At 50.9% G+C, this 18,547-nt stretch overlaps 1 protein-coding gene across 2 annotated transcripts in view; it reads left to right on the top strand.

Moving 5' to 3' along the window:
• PEBP4 (phosphatidylethanolamine binding protein 4) overlaps positions 1-18,547 on the top strand; it is a 221,470-nt gene that overhangs the window by 5,563 nt on the left and 197,360 nt on the right. For both annotated transcript variants that reach the window (XM_069575970.1, XM_069575971.1), the window contains exon 3: positions 1,708-1,834. In XM_069575970.1, coding sequence (XP_069432071.1) covers positions 1,708-1,834 — 127 coding nt within the window. The remainder of the gene's footprint in view (positions 1-1,707; positions 1,835-18,547) is intronic.

Genomic DNA, 18,547 nt, shown 5'->3' on the forward strand with positions numbered 1-18,547 from the left:
TCTGTCCTGCCATAGCTGTTATCTTAAAGTATCCACAAGAGACAAAGCCTGGCTATTTGCCCTGTTTCTGTTCTTATTTCTATTTCAAAGTACAAACAGGAGGATGGTTGTAAATGCCTAACCTGGAGCCTACTTACTTCCTATCTCAGGAAATGCACACAGGAGGCTAATTAAGTGTCCCACCTGAAACCCGTTAATCTCCTGCCTCAGGCCCTGTCAGTTTGATGATTTTGCTTAACTATAAGATCAAACCAATCAATCCTAAAGGAAATCAACCCTGAATACTCATTGGAAGGGCTGATCCTGAAGCTGAAGCTCCAGTACTTTGGCCACCTGATGGGAAGAGCCAACTCAATTGAAAAGACCCTGATGCTGAGAAAGACTGAAGGCAAAAGGAGAAGTAGGCGGCAGAGGATGAGATGGTTAGTTGGCATCACAGAGTCCATGGATATGAAATTGAGCAAATTCCAGGAGATAGTGAAGGACCGGGAAGCCTGGCGCGCTGCAGTCCACAAAGAGTTGGACACGACTTAGCGGCCGGACAACAAGAACATTTAAACATTTGCAGCAATTCTACTGGGATAGAAAAAGGAGACACTTTTGTTCCTTCTGGTCCTCAGTTTCCTTCCTCCCCACCCTTGCCCCCCACCTTCCAGTTCTGGGCTGTGGGCTGAGTCTCCATCTTTCTGCCAGAAGAAGGTCCCCTCTCTCAGCCTTAGATCTCAGTGTTTGCTGTGGCAGGGGGTAATGGCAGAAACAAACCAAAAAGTCCTTAAAATACTGCCATGAGGAGAGATGAAAACCCATACTCTAAAACTTCTTCAAAAGTTATTAAGACTATACCACCTGAGGACTTCCCAGGTGGTCCAGTGGTTAAGAATCCACTTGCCAATGCAGAGGACACGGCTTCTATCCTTGGGAACATCCCACATACTGCGGAGCAACTAAGCCCAGGAGCTGCAACTACTGAACCCGAGTGCTACAGCTGCTGAAGCGCACACACCTTAGAGCCCGCGCTCCACAGCAAGAGAAGTCACTGCAATAAGAAAGCTGAGCACCGCAGCCAAGAGGAGCCCCTGATCACTGCAGCTAGAGAAAAACCCACATGAAGCAGCGGAAGACCGAGCACAGCCAAAAATAAAGTAAATGAATAATAACACTAATAAAGCACAAGGAATGGCATATCGAGAGCCTAGGGCAGGGACAACGGGTCACCCAAAGAAGGGAGCTATGCAACTACTGCTGGGATTTGCAGGCATGGAGAGGGTCTTGATTGTTTAAAGGACAGAGAAGTTTGTCCCCATGAAGAACACCTGTGATAACTTGCTACACCTTTCTTTGTGTAATAAGGACATTCCAGAAAAGCAACATAAAAATATCATTCTTCTATACCCAGCCCTACTTTAAAGACACTGATTGGGTTTGCCTATGGATTTTTTTTTTTTTTTTTGACTAGTAAACACTGACAGTAGTGAACACTTTCTGACCACCGATAACCTGCCAGGCCCTGTTGTAAACATCAGTCACTACTTTACCCCTCTCATCAACCCTACAAATAGGTATTATTAGTATTCCCACTGTACAGGTGGAGAAACTGAGTCACAAGAAGTCAAGTAACTCAAGCTCCACAGGCCAGACTGAAGCCTTATGCACCCCCCAGCTTCCCGAAAACCCCAACACAAGACAACCACCTCCCTCTCTCCACAGGGGCCTTAAGGTTTTCTACCCAGAGTTGGGTAACATCGGCTGCATGATCGTTCCTGAATGCAACAATTACAGACAGAAGATCACTACCTGGCCCGAACCAATCGTGAAGTTCCCTCAGGCCCTGGAGGTGAGCAAGCTGGCCTGGCTGAAGTGGGAGGGTCACTCTGAGATCCGGGTTCCCTCTGAGTCTGTTCCTCTGAGTGACAGGAAACCATGTGCAGAGCCAGCTGAGCCGGGATTGGCGGCACCAGATGGCTTGTTGCCCTGAGTGCGTGCCTCCTTTAGAGTGGCCCATCGCCTTGGAGGAGGCTGGGGTGGGTAGCAGGGGCTGCAGGCTGCGAGCTTTGGCATGGTTCAGGGGGTGCTCCATCTGGGGACTGGCCAGGGGATGCAGAGGGTGGCAAGGAAAATGAGAAGGGAGGGATCTATGGGGAGCTCTTTCTCAAGATGCAGAGTGGCAGGGTTTTCAGAGTGATCTAGATGGGGAGGACCCGATTCATAAGGAGCAGTGCTTCTCACGTGGGCTGAACAAGTGGAGGTCAGTGCCCTTGGCTCTTGGGCATCACAGTATGAGACCCGCTCAGAAGGTGGCCCCAACTTGCCCAAAATAAAAAAGAGAAACATTCTAGGAACTGTATAGAACTATTCTTTTTTCTGGAAAATGATCGGTACCATCTTGTTCTGGAAGCTTCTCTCGGTCTGGGAATGTAGCAAGCCTGGGGAAGGGCGATGGGAGGGGAAAATAGAGCTGCAGTTGTCAAGAAAGCTGCTCCAGTGGCTTAGTCGCCGTTTCTTTCTTCTTTGACTCCAGGCTGAGCTCCCAGAGTGTCAGGGGGTGGAGGGTAATCCTTGTTCTGTCTGCAGGTTGTAGCAGAAGGTGCCAGTGTCAACCTAGGCACAAGGACAGTGATGTGTTCAGGACTCGAGTGGGTGGAGACGGAAGGGTCATGGCCAGGATGTGACCACAGGCACACCTCTGCCAGCCTTCTGATCCCCCTGCACATCATGGCAGGGAGGGACTACAGAGGGCTCCCCCCCTCCATCGGCCCAGCCTGGGGGCTGTCAGCACAGGGATAACAAGATGACAGGTTCTCGAGTGGGGCTGCGAAGACTACTCAGAAACAGAGGGAGATTTTTATTTTCTTTCTTTTCTTTTAGCCGTGGCTTGTGGCCTGTGGGATCTTAGTTCCCCGATTTAGGGATTGAACCCAGGGCCCTGGCAATGAGACCACAGAGACCTGACCACTGGACCGCCAGAGAATTCCTGAGAGTCTTTTCTTTCTTTAACTGACTTTCACTATCAGGGAACAAATACATGGTGATCTGTCTCATAATTTATGAGGCTGAGAACATGAAGCTTGTGTCTGCAGCGCTGACAAACATCCTTTCCTCTGGGAGGCTAAGCAAGCTAGTCATGAGAGACTTTCCGGGTGTCCTCTTCCTCAGCCCTCCCAAGCCTGCCACACACGCACACGTGTGTGCATGTACACACACATGCTCATGTCAGCCCTCCCCGCCAGAAGCCCTCCACCTGGATCATAACACAGATAGGTGGAAGAAGTGGAGGAAGCATAAGCCTCTGTGACTGTAACTCAGGGCAGGAGCCTGTTCCTCCAAGGAAAGGTATGATGCTTATACTCCACGAGACAGGACTCTCGACTTCACCCTCAATTCACTTGTCCTTAAGGAGTGAGGAGTTTGGACCAAATACTTTCAGAGCCCAGTGACTGTCCCAAGAGGGAGTATGAGCCAAGAGCTCCATTCCCAGTGATATTGCTCCATTCCGTGTGACATTGCCACATATGTCCACTAGATGGCAGTGTAGACTTTCCTGAGTCCCTGGTGCCCTTGGCAGCAACAAGTTTGAAGCCAGTTTGGGAAGCCTTTGCATTTGACTTGGTCTAGTTGGTACTGATGGTCCTTGGGCATGAACACAAAATGCAAAGCAAATATCACCCCCTCCAGATCCTGAAATCTCCCACCCTGCCTCAGCCCAGAGTGGGGCAGGGGAGAAAACCTGGAGATTTACGAAGGATGCAGAGCTGTGGATAAGAAATCCAAGGAAAGCAGGAATTTCACAAAGGATAGTCGGGCCAAAGTGGTGGAAAGAAAGAAAGGAAAAGTAGAATTCTACTGCTGTAGAACTATAAAGTTTACAGAAATCTGTCCTCTGAGAAGGCAGGTTCAGCTAGAGTGTCAGAAGCTGCCATTTAGTGGATGGTTCCCACTTCATGTTGAATACTGTGCATGCCTTGCTTCGTTTAATGTGCTCTCGAGTTAAGTATTTATTTAGTCAAGGTTGTCGGTGGCAAGAGGCGAAAGTCAACTCAAACTGGCTTGTGACAAGAAAAAAAGAAGGAAGGCATTAATGGTTCACAAACTGAAAACTCCAGGGATAACTTCAGGCACGGCTGGATCCAGGTGCTCAGTCAACGCCACCAGGAAGCTATCTGTCCCTTTTCTCTACTTGTTTTTTCTGTGCTGGTTTTGTGTGTGAACACTCTTTCCTGTAATGACAAAGATGACTCTCTCAGCTTCAGAGTTATGTTTTACTAGTTTATTAACCCACTGGATTGACCCCATCCAACCATTAAAAGTCCCTGGATTTGTCCTGTTTGGATCCCATGTTTATCCCTGACCCAAACAGTGAGGCTGGGCAGCCCCATTTACTCTACAAGGGCTGAGAGCAGAAGAGGATGGTACCCCCCACAAAGGAGCATCAAGGGGCAGGTTTTCAGAGGGGAGATAGGATATTGAATAGGAAACATGAGAGAAAAGGTGCAGAGTCCCTTTAAAGTGGGGACAGGGAAGCCCGAGTCCTTAGTGAGAGAAGACAACGAAGGCATTTCCTCTGGGCCCAGGCTCTGATGGAAAAGGGTAAGAGGTTGGTGACTATGTGGAGATGTTGCCTTTCAAAGGTGATCAAAGCAGCTTATAAGGGACACGCCCAGGACGCCCACCCACGAAGCAAGCCGTGAAGCCCTGGAAGGAGCTGTGCAGTGGGCGGGGGACTAGGCTCTGTGCCCAGCAGAGGTCTTCCTGCCGGCTCAGGCCCCTTCCCCAGACTTGGACCCTGTACTCCCGTACTCCCCACCCCTACCAAAATGCTTCCTCCTCTGAGAAGCTTTCCCTGACTGCCTTCCTCTGAGTAACGCTTCCCTCCCCCCAATCTTTGTTGGGTCTCATCTTTCTCTGAGCATTTTTCACATCCCCTACCCTCCAAACCCAGCGTTTACTTCCCTTCGTCCTGTACTGTGGCTGCTTCTGCATATCTCCTGTAGCGTCAACTGATTTATGAGCTCTCAGAGAGCAAGACCATGTGTTGTATTTCTTTGAACTACCCACAGCCCCTACCAGCATCACAGACCCCACGCGGGCTGACTGGGTGGCCAGGTGGCCAGGTGGATGAAGGAAGGAAGGCATGGGTGGCAGGTGGGCAGACACACCTCTTGGAGCGGCATCTCTGAGCCATATGAGCCCCATGGTTTGTGCTTCAAGCTGCCGGGTGTCCTGGGGCCTCGGCAGAACCCCAGACCGGCACTAGTCTCTCCCCTACCAGGATAGGTGCGGGGCTGGAGGTGGGTAGGAGGAAGCAGAGAGAGAAGAGGAAATAGGGTGGGCCCCCTAGAAGGCAGAGTAGTGCAGGAAAATACGGCTGGTCCCAGTGCCAACAACCGCAGAGAGCCAAGAGAGGCGATGAAACAAGAAACTTCCCTCCCCGGGGCTGTGACAGACATTAGGAGGCAAACATCTTAAAACGCATCCCCTTCTTGAGCCAAGGAAGACTGAAAGGGCCCTGAGAAGCTTCTTGACTGTGGCTTATTCTTCACCTTGTATTTAAACAGCTGGAATCATTCTGAAGGGAAGAAATTGCCGTTAAGCGAGGAGTGTGCGTTGCATTAGAGGGAAGGAACACAGACCGCAGCCGTCCTTCCTGCGGGTCCTCGGCTTTCCAATCTGTTCTCCTCCCCAGCAAGCCAGCGACCCTGAGTGTCCCCCTCCCCGGGCTGAGCAGGCATGTCCCCACGTCCCACGGCACCTACAGCATCTGTGTGATTGCCTTTTGGGGACCACCTCCTTGCCCTCATCGGCCCAAGGCAGAGACACAAGTTTCAGCACAAATCTTATAGAGGCCTGGAAATCTGGAGACATGCACATGTGGGAGAGTCAGAGACCGTTCTCGATGAACGAGCCCTCGGAGCTCCCCAGCCCACTGCCTATCACTCTTCTTCTTTTTCTAACTTTTTACTATATACAGAAATACAGCCGATGAACAATGTTATGATAGTTTCAGGTGGACCGCAAAGGGACTCAGCCATACATACACATATATCCACTCTCCTCACAAACTCCCCTCCCATCCAGGCTGCCACATAACATTGAGCAGAGTTCCATGTGCTGTTCCAGAAGGTCCTTGTTAGTTATCCATTTAAAATGTAGCCATGTGTACAGGCAACCGTAAGTTCATTCCCTAAGTCTGTGAGTCTCTGTTTTGTAAGTAAGTTCATTTGTACCATTTCTTTTTAGATTCAACATATAACGGATGTCATAACATATTTCTCCTTCTCTATCAGACTGACTTCACTCAGTGTGACAATCTCTAGGCCCATCCATGTTGTAAACGGCATTATTTCATTCTTTCTAATGGCTAATATTCCATTGCATAAACGGCCCACACCTTCTTTGTCCACTTATCTGTCGACGGACATTTAGGTTGCTCGGGTGTCTTGGCTATTGTAAACAATGCTATGGTGCACTGGGGTGTGTGTATCCTTTCAGATCATGTTTTTCTCTGGATATATCCCCAGGAGCTCCCATCCTTTTTATACGCAGAGCAGAAAAATGGGAGCTGCTGCCATCACGAAATGATTAGGACACAGGGCTCCAACACCCGGGAGCAGCCCCTGATGGATTAGCAGATCCACCCAGCTCGTTTTCGAAAAGATGCTGAGAGGGACCGTGCCCACATGCAGGGGGCAGCCAAGCGCAGTTGCTCCTGGGACAGCAGCTGGTGCACAAGCTGTTGAACCACAGGCACCCTGTTAGTGCTGCAAACTCAAAGATAAAGGGCACCGGCCCTGAGCTCCCAGTCTAAGGTGGAGAGATGGACAGATGCATGGAGCGCAGGGATACCGTGTCAGTGCTTCAGGAGAGGGACCTCAGGCACCACGAGGGCCAGGGAGGGCAGCCAAGCTGAGCCGGGGTCTGGAGATGCTTCCAGGGGGAGGTGACCCCGAGCTGAGCTGTGCCAGTGACAGACAGGAAGCTGGGACAGCCGGTGAGGGCTGAGGCTCCCGAGGGGGCAGGACCACACTCTGAGGGGGTCACAGATGCTGCTTCATGGGCACTGGTGTGGAATCTAGTCTTTATCTGGAAGCCAGGCTGGGGAAGCAGGAAGGTCACCATTTGATTTTCAGGCTGGTGCAGGTGATCAGATTAGCAATTCAAGAAGGTCCCTTGGGCAGGTCACCCAGGTGCCTGTGGGAGGGTGGGAGAAACACAAGGCTGGAGGCAGGGTGAGCCTGCTGAAGCAGAGGGTGATGGCATGGACCGGGGCCGGGGCCTGAAGGTATAAAGGCGGTCAAGTCCACCGGGCTTGGTGAAGGCAGAGGAATGGGTATCGCCAAGAAGGAGACGGCCGGGACAGCTGTTGGGTTTCTGCGACAGGCAGGTGGGTGGCTGAGGGTTAAGCTGGGCATGCAATTTATCCCCCAAAACAAGACGTTTTGGAGAGTGAAGGGAAGGTACTGTCGATAATAATTGGGAGGAAGGGCACTATCGGGCACTGTCATTAACAGCGGTGCTGTCACCAAACGAGGGACACAGGAGAAGGTTTGGATCCACAGGGACCACGGACAGCGAGTGGCAGCAGCTTTGCATCACTGAGGCCCCTGTGTGCACCCAGTGAGCAGATCAGTCTAATACTGGGAAGAGAAGGCAGGGCTGGAGGCCTAGCTTTGGGTCCTTGGCATCTGAGGGCACAGGGTGGAGTGTTCTAGGAGCCTGGGCTCCTCAGGGGACTGGGGAGGATACAGAGTGGCCAGCAGCAGCCAGCCAGCAGAGGTCAGGTCAGACTGGCGAGAGAGAGGTTGCTGAAGGGCCAGACTGGGGAAGAACTGTCAGATTTGTCAAATTCCCTGGCACTGCTCTCCAGCAAGCAGGAGAGGAGTTTCAGGGCAGTGGGCCTGGGGAGAAGGTCAAGTCAGGACACGGTACAGAGTCTACTGGAGGGGGTTCACCCACGTGATGCTTCACACCTGTGATGCTTTAGGGAAGAATTAATTAATGAGGTGCAACTGCAACCCAGTGCCAGGCACATGACAGAAGCGTAATAAATGGTATAGCTTGTCATACAATAAAAGACTGCTTTGTAGTCTGAAGGGTAAAGGGCACAGAAGAAGGGTTGGGCTCCTGGAGGCTCTGAGAGGAGCTGGTGAGGTGGTAACAGAGAAGGGGGCTGATAGGTGGAGACAAGCCTGGGAAGGCAGGTGGGCAGACCACCCAGAACCCAGGTAAGGATGCTTGTGTGGAAGAGAGCCTGCTCACATGTCATTTTATCCTTTGTCCTTGGCTGAAGGCTGCTAAAATCACCCCACTCTGTCCCACCCCAGCCCGGGGCCACCCAGCCATCTTTTAGGGGGGTGCCTCTGGCCACAATAGGGCCAGGTGAAAAGAACGATGTTCATGGCTGTCTCTAATCTTTGCAGTCAGAGTCTGAGGTCATAGAGAAACTTCCTATGCAGGATTTCACATGATCCTCCTAGCAACGCTGGGAGCTAGGCCAAGTAGGGATTATCCCCACAACTGCAGGATGAGAGACACTTCCCAAGGGCAAGGGCAAGCTCGCCCAAGCTCGGGAGTGGAGGAATCTGCCCTGGATAGCAGGTGTCCCACCTCTCAGTTCATTGCTCTATCACCTTCAAGATGTTGCTTCTCAAATGCACCCCCGAGTCCCAGAGAAGAGTCCTGGATATCCATGCGGGACTCAGGATGTCATGCACGCATCCATTTCCTGGAGCAGATCCTGGCCCCCTGCGGGACACTGTCCCAGGAGCCAGTTGTTGTTGTTCAGTCACTCAGTTGTGTCTGACTCTTTGCGACCCCATGGACTGCAGCATGCCAGGCTTCCCTGTCCTTTGCCATCTCCTGGAGTTTGCTCAAACTCATGTGCATTGAGTCGGTGATGCCATCTAACCATCTCATCGTCCGTCGTTCGCTTCTCCTCCTGCCTTCAATCTTTCCCGGCATCGGGGTCTTATACATTCCTGCCCACGAGGGGCATCTTGTAGCTGTGTGAATGTAAGTTGCAGCCATTGCTAAGAGGATGACCTCAGGAGGAGCCCTTCCATGGCTGATGTTTTGCTCCTGGGCGCCTTCGTCTCGGAGCTTCTTGGCCTTGACCTTCATTTCCAGTCCTCTTTATCCCCCACCACCTTTTCCATCATCATACTCTCTGCTCCAGGGTTTACAGAAGCCCTGGTCAGACCTTTCTATAAATCCGCCCATCCCCAGTCCACAGGGCTGTTTCTGGGAGCACTGGCAGAGAGGGTGTTTGTTCAGTGACTGAGCCTCTGATGTCTGCTGAGAGCTCCCGGTCAAGTGCTGGGGAAACGGGCTCCAGATGTTTTTCAGATCAAATAATGTTCCTTTGAAAACACTGTGTGGGCTGCTTCAATGAGGGGGCAGATGGGGCCTGAAAGGCCAGTTCAGTGGGTTTACATCCGGGTTTAAAGAATAAAGGTCACTCAGCCAGTGTGTGTTGGGGTCCAGGGTGGGGTGAGGGTGGGGGGTCGCCGCACCCTTGGGATCTGTCCTCGGTGGTCTGCTGGGAGTGTGGGCAGAAGTCTCTTGGATTTTAAAATCGCTGCACAGCCTTGATTGGAGCCATTTAGAGGGACAAAAACATGAACTTTGAACGCCCTGCAGTGACTTTTTGTAGGCTCGTGCTGGAGAGGGGGAGGTGGCTTTACAGAGGATTTCAGAGAAAGACCAGGAGGAATTTAAAATAAGGCATAATGTCCTTTACTGTTTCTTAACACTTGGGGACTGAGGGGTGAGGGGAGGAGGTGGGGAGGGCATCTGCTAGAAGGGATGCACCCACTGCAGTCTGCAGGGGCACCCACTGCAGTCTGAGCCCTCCCCAGGCCAAGGGCCTGAGAAGAATAGGAGCTGGGGTGGCTGCTGGGGGTTGGGGCCTGGCAATGTCAAGTGATTTATAGCAAAGGGACAGGTTGAGAGGACAGGTGGAGAAGGAAATGGCAACCCACTCCAGTGTTCTTGCCTGGAGAATCCCAGGGACGGTGGAGCCTGGTGGGCCGCACAGAGTCGGACACGACTGTAGCGACTTAGCAGCAGCAGCAGCAGCAGCAGAGGGCACAGGGGGCATGCAAAAATGTGAAGAAATCAGGGACGGTTTGCTCCCCACCTGCAGGTCTGCCCCGACAATTTAAGGCAGGGTCAGGAGAATACATGGGACATTCTGATTCCCAAGTCTGAGTTCTGCCTGTGACGTTGGGCATGCGGAGACCCTAGACGCCCCCGTAGCGGCGGGCAAGGCCCAGAGGGCCAGGAAGGAGCAGGGCCTGCCCGGCTGGTAGGCGCGGCTCTCCAGGCCCCGCGGGTTGGAAGGCGGAGCTGGCCTCTTCGCTCTCCCGAGGCTGCAATTCCAAGAGGGGACACCAGAGGGAGATAGACGACCGTCATCCCGTCCCATCAAGGTGAGCGGGCTGGGTGGCCCGGGTCTCAGGCACAGGGAGGCAATGCCAGGGCCTTGGGATGGTGGAGACAACCTGGTAATGGAGAAACGGAGGGTCCCTGATTTGTGTCGAGTGTGCAAGCCTCCGCATTCCTTGCTCACCTCTCCTGGGCCAGCTGGCTGTGGGGATACCCTTCTATTCAAATACAAATATGCCTGGAGTAGAATTGCTGACACTAGGCACCACTAACTTGAAATGCCCTAGGGGCCAGGCTGGTAGACTGGTGGGTGAAACAACCGGTTGGAAAGCGAGAAGGGCAAACACAGGCCCTCACATCCCAACTGGTAGTAAAAAGTTATTTTAAATTGTGCTGGTGGTCCTCTGTTCATCCCATTTCGCTTGCCTGCAGACTTGACCTGCAGAGTCAGGATGGTCTGGCGGGACTGAGAGCTACCGGCTGTGAGAGTTGGTTTTTCTGTTCACAGAGCTCTTGGAGCCCCAGGATTGGTCTGAGAAGCTTGCAGTTCCCTGGCCTTGCAGAGACCTCATCTCACACCCTAATCTGTTGCCCGTAACACCATGACCTTGGGCAAGTTGCTTCTCACTGAGATTCCTTTCCCTCACCTTAAAATGGGTATGAGATCCACTTCTGGTAAGATGAGCAACCAGTCATCCGTCCCAGTCTTTTCCGGGTCCATCAGTAGCATTTGGTCCAGGTGGTCACCTCTTCCTCATAGATAGATGGATGGTTTTCACCTGGCTTCAGGTACCCACACACTCCTACTTGCTTCTAGTTCTTCACTTATTCAGCCCCTCTGCTGGGTGCTCCTCCTCCCACCAGCCTCTTCTTGTGGGATAGCCCAGGCCTCAGTGTCACGCCTGTAAGTGTCGTCTGTATGCTCTCCTACTCACATGGCCACGGGGGTGTCTGATGGACCCTCACAGGCAACACATCCAATGCCAGTGCTCCGTCCCCACCCTCTCCAAACACGCACCTTCTGCCATCATCCCCGTCTCGGCAGAGCTGCCCCAGCCCCAAGTTGTGCCAGCTGGACATCCTGGCATCTTCAGTAACTGCCCCTTCTCTCCCATCACACATGCGTCCCAGTCGCTGGGAATCTGTCCAGTCACTGACCACTTCTCTCTCCTCTGCGGTTAACACCGGCCAGGGCCACACCCTCTCTGCCTGAATTATTGCAACAGCCTCCTACCTGGTCTCCAGGCTACCACAGCTACCCCGAACAGCCAGCCTGTCCTCAACAGAGCAGCCAGAGCAAGCTTTTACATCTCCTGGTCAGATCAGCTCACTCCTCTGCCCAGAATCCTTCCGTTTCTCCTTAGGTCACCAGAAAGTAAGAGCCAGCGTGCTCACAATGGCTTACAGGACCCCATGTGACCTGGCCCATTGTCACCCCTCTGACCTCAGTCCTGCTACTTTCGCCTTGCTCGCTGGCTCCAGGCCTCCTAGCGTCTCATCTGCTCCAGGGCCTCTGCGCAGCGCTTCCCTCTGCCTGTGTCTCTTCTCCCCCTCACATTGTCACATCCTCCCCTGCTTCTGACTCTGCTTAAATGCCATCACCTCCAGGAGGCCTTCCCAGCCCCTCGGCCTGGCACCCCGAGCCCCTTATCCCTCTCTACTTCTTCCTATCATGTTTATCACCTTCCAACCTGCACATCAGTTCTTCAGTTATTGTGTTTACGTTTTGTTTGCCTGTCCCCGCCCTGACCCCACAGCTAGAATATAAGCTCCATAAGGGCAAGAGTCTTTGGCTTATTCCCGGATGCATCCTAAGCACTAGCAGTGTCTGCCACATTGTTGTTGTTGTTCAGTTGCCAAGTCATGTCCACCTCTTTGCAACCCCGTGGACTCCAGCATGCCAGGCCTCCCTGTCTTTCACTATCTCCCGGAGTTTACTCAGGTTTATGTCCATTGAATCAGTGATGCTGTCTAACCATCTTATCATCTGCTTCCTTCTTCTCCTTCTCTGCTACATTGCAGACACAATAGATGTTTTCTGAGTGAAGATTATTGAATGATGGTTGCGAGAGATCACATATATAAAGCCTGTCAGTGCCGACACAGGAAGCATTCCAAAAATGATGATGGTGATGGTGGTGGTGCTGGTGCTGGTAGTGGTGACGGTGGTTATAATAATCTTCTCCAACACCTAGGTGCCTAGTGCATCCTGCAACACGTCAGTGGAGGCGGTATCTAGAAGATTTGGCATACAAGGCAGAGGGTTGTAGGGGAGGTTTAAGGGTTAAGAAGAGATAGCAGAAGAGAGCTAGAGATGGAAGGGACATGTTTTATACCTCATCGGAAAGGAATAGAGCTCCATGACTGGACACAGTGCTATGCAGAGAACAGACACTGGGAAACCTTTGGAAGGGTTTCCCAGGTGGCTGTAGTGGTAAAGAACCCACCTGCAATGCAGGAGGCACAGGAGACGCAGGTTCGATCCCTGGGTCGGGAAGATCCTCTGGAGGAGGGCATGGTAACCCACTGCCGTATTCCTGCCTGGAGAATCCCATGGGCAGAGGAGTCTGGTGGCAGACTACAGTCCATAGTGTCACAAAGGCTCAGACATGACTGAAGCGTCTAAGCACACAGGCAAACCTGTGGAATGGATGAGTAAATCCTTTGCCTTGTCATCACATGCAGAGACCACTTTAGAAGCTGGGCAAGCAGCCTTGGCAAAAACTTTGGGTGGGGGGGAGGCTGAACTGAAATAGGGACAATGGAAGGAAGGCAGTAGTCTCCTGAGGCTGGACAGAGATGGGCAGTCCGCCACGGCATCTTCTCGGATGGCATCCCTCTGCTCAGGATCACAGCGTCCCACCAGGTAGGTATTCACTGACTCCTGGGACCCTACGGGTGACTGCTGGAAGAGAAGAGCCACATCTCTGGGAAACTGAAGTTTCAGGTGCCCCCTTCCTGTTAAAACCCCACACCCTCACCCTGTAGCTCTTCTTCACACAAACCTGGTATTTGGTGAAATGCAAGACCCTGATGCTGGGAGAGATTGAAGGCAGGAGGACAAGTGGGTGACAGAAGATGAGATGGTTGGATGGCATCACTGACTCAATGGACACGAGTTTGAGCAAGCTCCGGGAGATGGTGAAGACAGGGAAGCCTGGCGTGCTGCAGTCCACGGGTTTGCAAAGTGTCAGACACGACTGAGCGACTGAACAACAACAATGCCAGTGAGACTGCCTTTAGTTCTTTCTTCAAGTAGAGTGATGGTTAATTTCAGGTTTGGAGTCGAATCCCTCGATTGCTAACGTGCTCAGACTGAAGCTGCTCACCAGCTCCCATGCATCTGGCGCTCCCCATCCTCCACCTCCCCATCTCAGATGGGAAACAAAGCCACGTGAGGTGTGTACCTTTTCCAGCATGTAATCGTGGAACAGCTATTTCCTCCTCCCCGCTCATTTCTCTCATTCACTAGCAAAAAACCAGGGCTCCGTGGAAAGGTGCCTACAAGGCTGAGATCTCCTGAAAGGCAGAAGCGGCAGGTCAATTCCTACGTCTCCCTGGCAGCAACCTCTGACCTGGCCCTGCCAACTCCAGCCTCAGACAAGCAAATGCAGAACCCCACCTGTACAAGAAATCCAGGTGGTTTAGAGCAGTCAGTGTGAAATCAAAACCACAAAGCCATAAAATGGCTGGGAAAGCAACATACAGATAAATGCTTGTCGGGTTGCAGGTTAGGGAGGGTCTGCCTAGGCATAAAAATAAAGACAAAGTGAGATGGGGAAAAAAAGAGGGATGTGAGTTACAATAATATTTGAAACTTCTGCACTTTAAAAAATGCCATAAACAAAATAAAAATCCAATGACAAACTGAGAGAACATACGTGCCACAAATATGGCAATGGATTATTATCTTTATTGCATAAAAAGCCCTTATAAATCAATAAGGAGAAGATTAATATCGTGTAGAAAAAGGGGGCAAAGGATGTTCATAGATGATTATAGGCAGAAGAAAGTTCATTAAAAATGTGAGGGGAAAACTCAATTCTACTTATAATTTAAAGACCCATAGTTTTTTAAAACAGTATAGATTTTGTTTAAAACCTACCAAAATTTGCACTTTGGATTTTTTTTTAAGAAGAGTGTACATTTCAGGTAGAAATACAAATTGCTTCAACCTTTCTGGAGGGTGATTTGATAATGCATATTAAAATTATTCACATGTTCATTGCATTTGAACAATAATTTTAGCTCTATGAATTTATTCTAATCTGATTAATGAGACATGCACACAAATTGATGGAAAAGGATGTTCATTGTTATGTTCAAAATAGCAAAAGAAAAAAGGAAAGCCATCTAAAAGTTCAACAATAGATTGGTTAAATAGAATATGTTCTATCCATACGAAAGAGTACCATGTAGCTATTAAAAAATCATGTTCTCCGGGAATATTTAAGGCTATGGGAAAGTCTTACAATATGTTTTTAAGTGAAAGAAACCAAATGATAAAACAGTAATTTCACTATAGTCCCAATTTTCAAAAATTATATCTTTTTATGCATGCATGCAAAAAAAAAAAAAGAACTAGACGTATGAAGAATACATCAAAATGTTAACATTGGCTCGCTCTGAGTGGTGGGATTAAGGGTGATTTTTATTTTCTCTTTTACACTTGTCTGTAATTTCCATATGTTCTCCAGTAAATGTGTATTACTTTAATAATAAGGGGGAGAAAAGCTATTTGGGGAGAAAAAAGAGTGAATGCTAAGAGGAAAAGGCTTCAGCTACCCAAATGGTCTGAGTGCTGGTTGCTGTGGAAACTGTAACTTTGAATTGCCCAACTTTTTGTGAATTACTTCCCTGCTCTGCAGGGTTAGAGCTAGGGCTGGATTCAGCATTATCGGGGTAGGCGTGGGCATGCGTCCAGGGACGGGGGAGGTAAAACTGAGGGGCCCTGCCTCAGGAAAGAGCCCACAGGGGACCCTGTGTTTCATCCTGGCCCTCTCTCCCCTTCCACGTATGGAGGGACCTGGAGTCCCAAGGGGATTGCCGGGCACAACCTGCCCCATGGACAGACCTGCCCAGGAACCAAGAAGAAGCCCACTGCCTCTCTGAAAGTGTCCCCAAGTGCCTTGTGGAGTGTTGATAGTTCTCATTAATCAGCCTTTCTCCACTCGCAGCCCGGCACCTAAGGGGTGGGTTCCCAGCAGTGGCATGGGGAAGTGGGGCAAAAACAGCTGGTGCATCAGAGTCCCAGGGACCATTTGCTGAAGTGGGGCATCTAAGCCAAGCCCCAGCCCCAGTCAGAGCCTTGACCGTGTGCCCTCTTGCCTGCCTTCTCTTTACTGCCTGGAAGGCAGTCCCTATTCTGAGCGGGAGTCCAGGATGAAGCACTAGCCCCAGGGCCTTTCAGGAAGCTGGGGGGCTGGGTACCCCGAGTGCAAAGACACTCTCAGATGCCTATTCTCGGAACACGAATGTCTCGCTGCCATTTGTGAATCCTGCTCTGAGCTCTAGGGTGTGGAGAGCTGGTTGGTTTATAGATCGAGGCAGCCACAAGTTGGAATTTTAAAAAGCAATGTGTCCTTTGAGCAGGAGCCCGGGCTGGGGGCTTTGCAGGCTGTCGCTTTGTCCCAGGGACCAGATGGAACTTGTTTTTCTGTTCACTTGGGGGTTTAACCCTTCATGCACTCCCTCCTCCGCAGCCCCATTCAGAAGTCGCTGCCTCCGGGGCAAGGAGTCAGCTATGAGACAGAATCCACGCATGTGAGCCTCAAAGACATTTATTGGGTATGCCTCATCTTTTCAGTCCCTGGCCTTTGCCGGATTACTTTGTTTTATTTAGCACAATGACATGTGACAGGCACTGTTCTAAGTGCTTTAGAAATATGAACCCACTTACTCTTCTCAGTCGTTATTATCCCAGTCTTTACAAGTGAGTAAACTGAGGCACAGGTGGGTTAAGCAACTCACCCAAGGTCACACAGCTGATGAGTGAGGAAGCCAGGATCTGACACCCAGCTACCTGGTTCCCAAATCTGTGTATTTAATCACAAAATCATGGCTGCCTCTCAGATAGCAGGCAAATGGATTTGGCTCTTAACAGTTTGAAGCTCCTGGGGTGATTCTTCCTGCTTAAGCTATGAGTGCGTAAGGCACCATCAGTGAAAGATGGAGTTCACATCCCAGGCAGGCACTGTTTCACAGGCTGCTCCTTCAGGTTTGTCCCTTGGTTCTTCTTCTCTGTGAGGCCCGGGGAATGTAATGAGAGGTCCCAGGGTTCAGGCGCTGCTCCATTCCACTCGCAGCCTGTGTGAACCCAGTGTGACCTGGGGGCCCGGAGTTCCTGCTGGAAAAACTTCATGTCACATACAGTTTTTCATACAGAGAATGAGGTGGTTGGATGGCATCACCGACTCAATGGACATGAGTTTGAGCAAATTCTGGGCGATAGTGAAGGACAGGGAAGCCTGGCGTGCTGCAGTCCATGGGGTCGCAAAGAGTCAGACATGACTGAATAACAGTAACAGTTTTCCTCCTGCGGAGGTCCTGGGGTCTGCCTTTGGGCAGACTCTCTTGCCTGTTTATGGAGCAGAACCCACAGGGCTCTGTGAACCTTTATGATAGACTGGAACCCCAGGAGATGGAGCTGACCCTAGGGAAGTCAGCACGGTTCTTTCTCCCACCTCTACAGAGGCAGGAGCTTGAACAGAGACTGGGGCTGTGACAGAGTGGCAGTCGGAGATGGGTGTCCACAGCATCCAGACTGTGTAGGGAGAGACTGCAGCCTGGGGAGGGGCTAAGAATGCCTCAGGTGGGGCTCGTCACCTCCTCATCAGGGTTATGAGTGCCCTCGGGAACACTGCCCCATGCCATGAGGGTACAGGGGACCTGGGGAACTGGGACTCCTCTACTCAGGAAGTGACATGGAGCTTGGAATCAATGATAAAGATGGCACCGCAGTTGAGGGGGGCGGGTGGCACAGTTCCCTGGTGGCTCAGAGGTAAAGAGTACGCCTGCCAATGCAGAAGACACGGGTTTGATCCCTGATCTGGGAAGATCCCATGTGCCAAGGAGCAGCTAAGCCCATGTGCCACAACTATTGAGTCTGTGCTCTAGAACCTGGTGGTCTCAACTACTGAGCCTATGCACCCTAGAGCCTGTGCTCACAAAAAGAGAAGTCACTGCAACAAGAATCTCACACATGGCAACAGTAGCCCCCGCTTGCCACAACTAGAGAAAAGCAGGCATGTAGCAACCAAGACCCAGCACAGCCAAACGTAAAGTTCTTTTTTTTTTTTTTTTTAATGGCACTACAAGGACTTCCCTGCTGATCCAGTGATCAAGAGTCTGTGCTTCCAATGCAGTGGCTGCTGGTTCGATCCCTGGGCAGGGAGCTAAGATCCCACGTGACTTGCCACCAAAAAAAAAAAACCAAAAATGCCCTGCAGTGGTACCACACTTGAGAGTGAGCTGTTCTTTCTAAGCTCATCTTCTGGATAATTGAATCTTGCCCGTTTACATATTCCAACTTCTTATTTTAGTCATTGTGTATGGTAGTCTTTCTAAAATAGATTCCATCAGTTCAGTTCAGTCGCTCAGTCATGTCCGACTCTATGTGACCCCATGAATCGCAGCACACCAGGCCTCCCTGTCCATCACCAACTCCCAGAGTTCACTCAGACTCACGTCCATCGAGTCAGTGATGCCATCCAGCCATCTCATCCTCCATCGTCCTCTTCTCCTCCTGCCCCAATCCCTTCCAGCATCAGAGTCTTTTCCAATGAGTCAACTCTTCGCATGAGGTGGCCAAAGTACTGGAGTTTCAGCTTTAGCATCATTCCTTCCAAAGGAATCCCAGGGCTGATCTCCTTCAGAATGGACTAGTTGGATATCCTTGCAGTCCAAGGGACTCTCAAGAGTCCTCCCCAATACCACAGTTCAGAAGCATCACAGTCAACTCTCACATCCATACATGACCACAGGAAAAACCATAGCCTTGACTAGACGGAAGTTAGTCAGCAAAGTAATGTCTCTGCTTTTGAATATACTATCTAGGTTGGTCATAACTTTCCTTCCAAGGAGTAAGTGTCTTTTAATTTCATGGCTGCAATCACCATCTGCAGTGATTTTGGAGCCCCAAAAAATAAAGTCTGACACTGTTTCCACT

This window comes from Ovis canadensis, chromosome 2, assembly GCF_042477335.2.
Source record: "Ovis canadensis isolate MfBH-ARS-UI-01 breed Bighorn chromosome 2, ARS-UI_OviCan_v2, whole genome shotgun sequence".
NCBI lineage: Eukaryota > Metazoa > Chordata > Mammalia > Artiodactyla > Bovidae > Ovis > Ovis canadensis.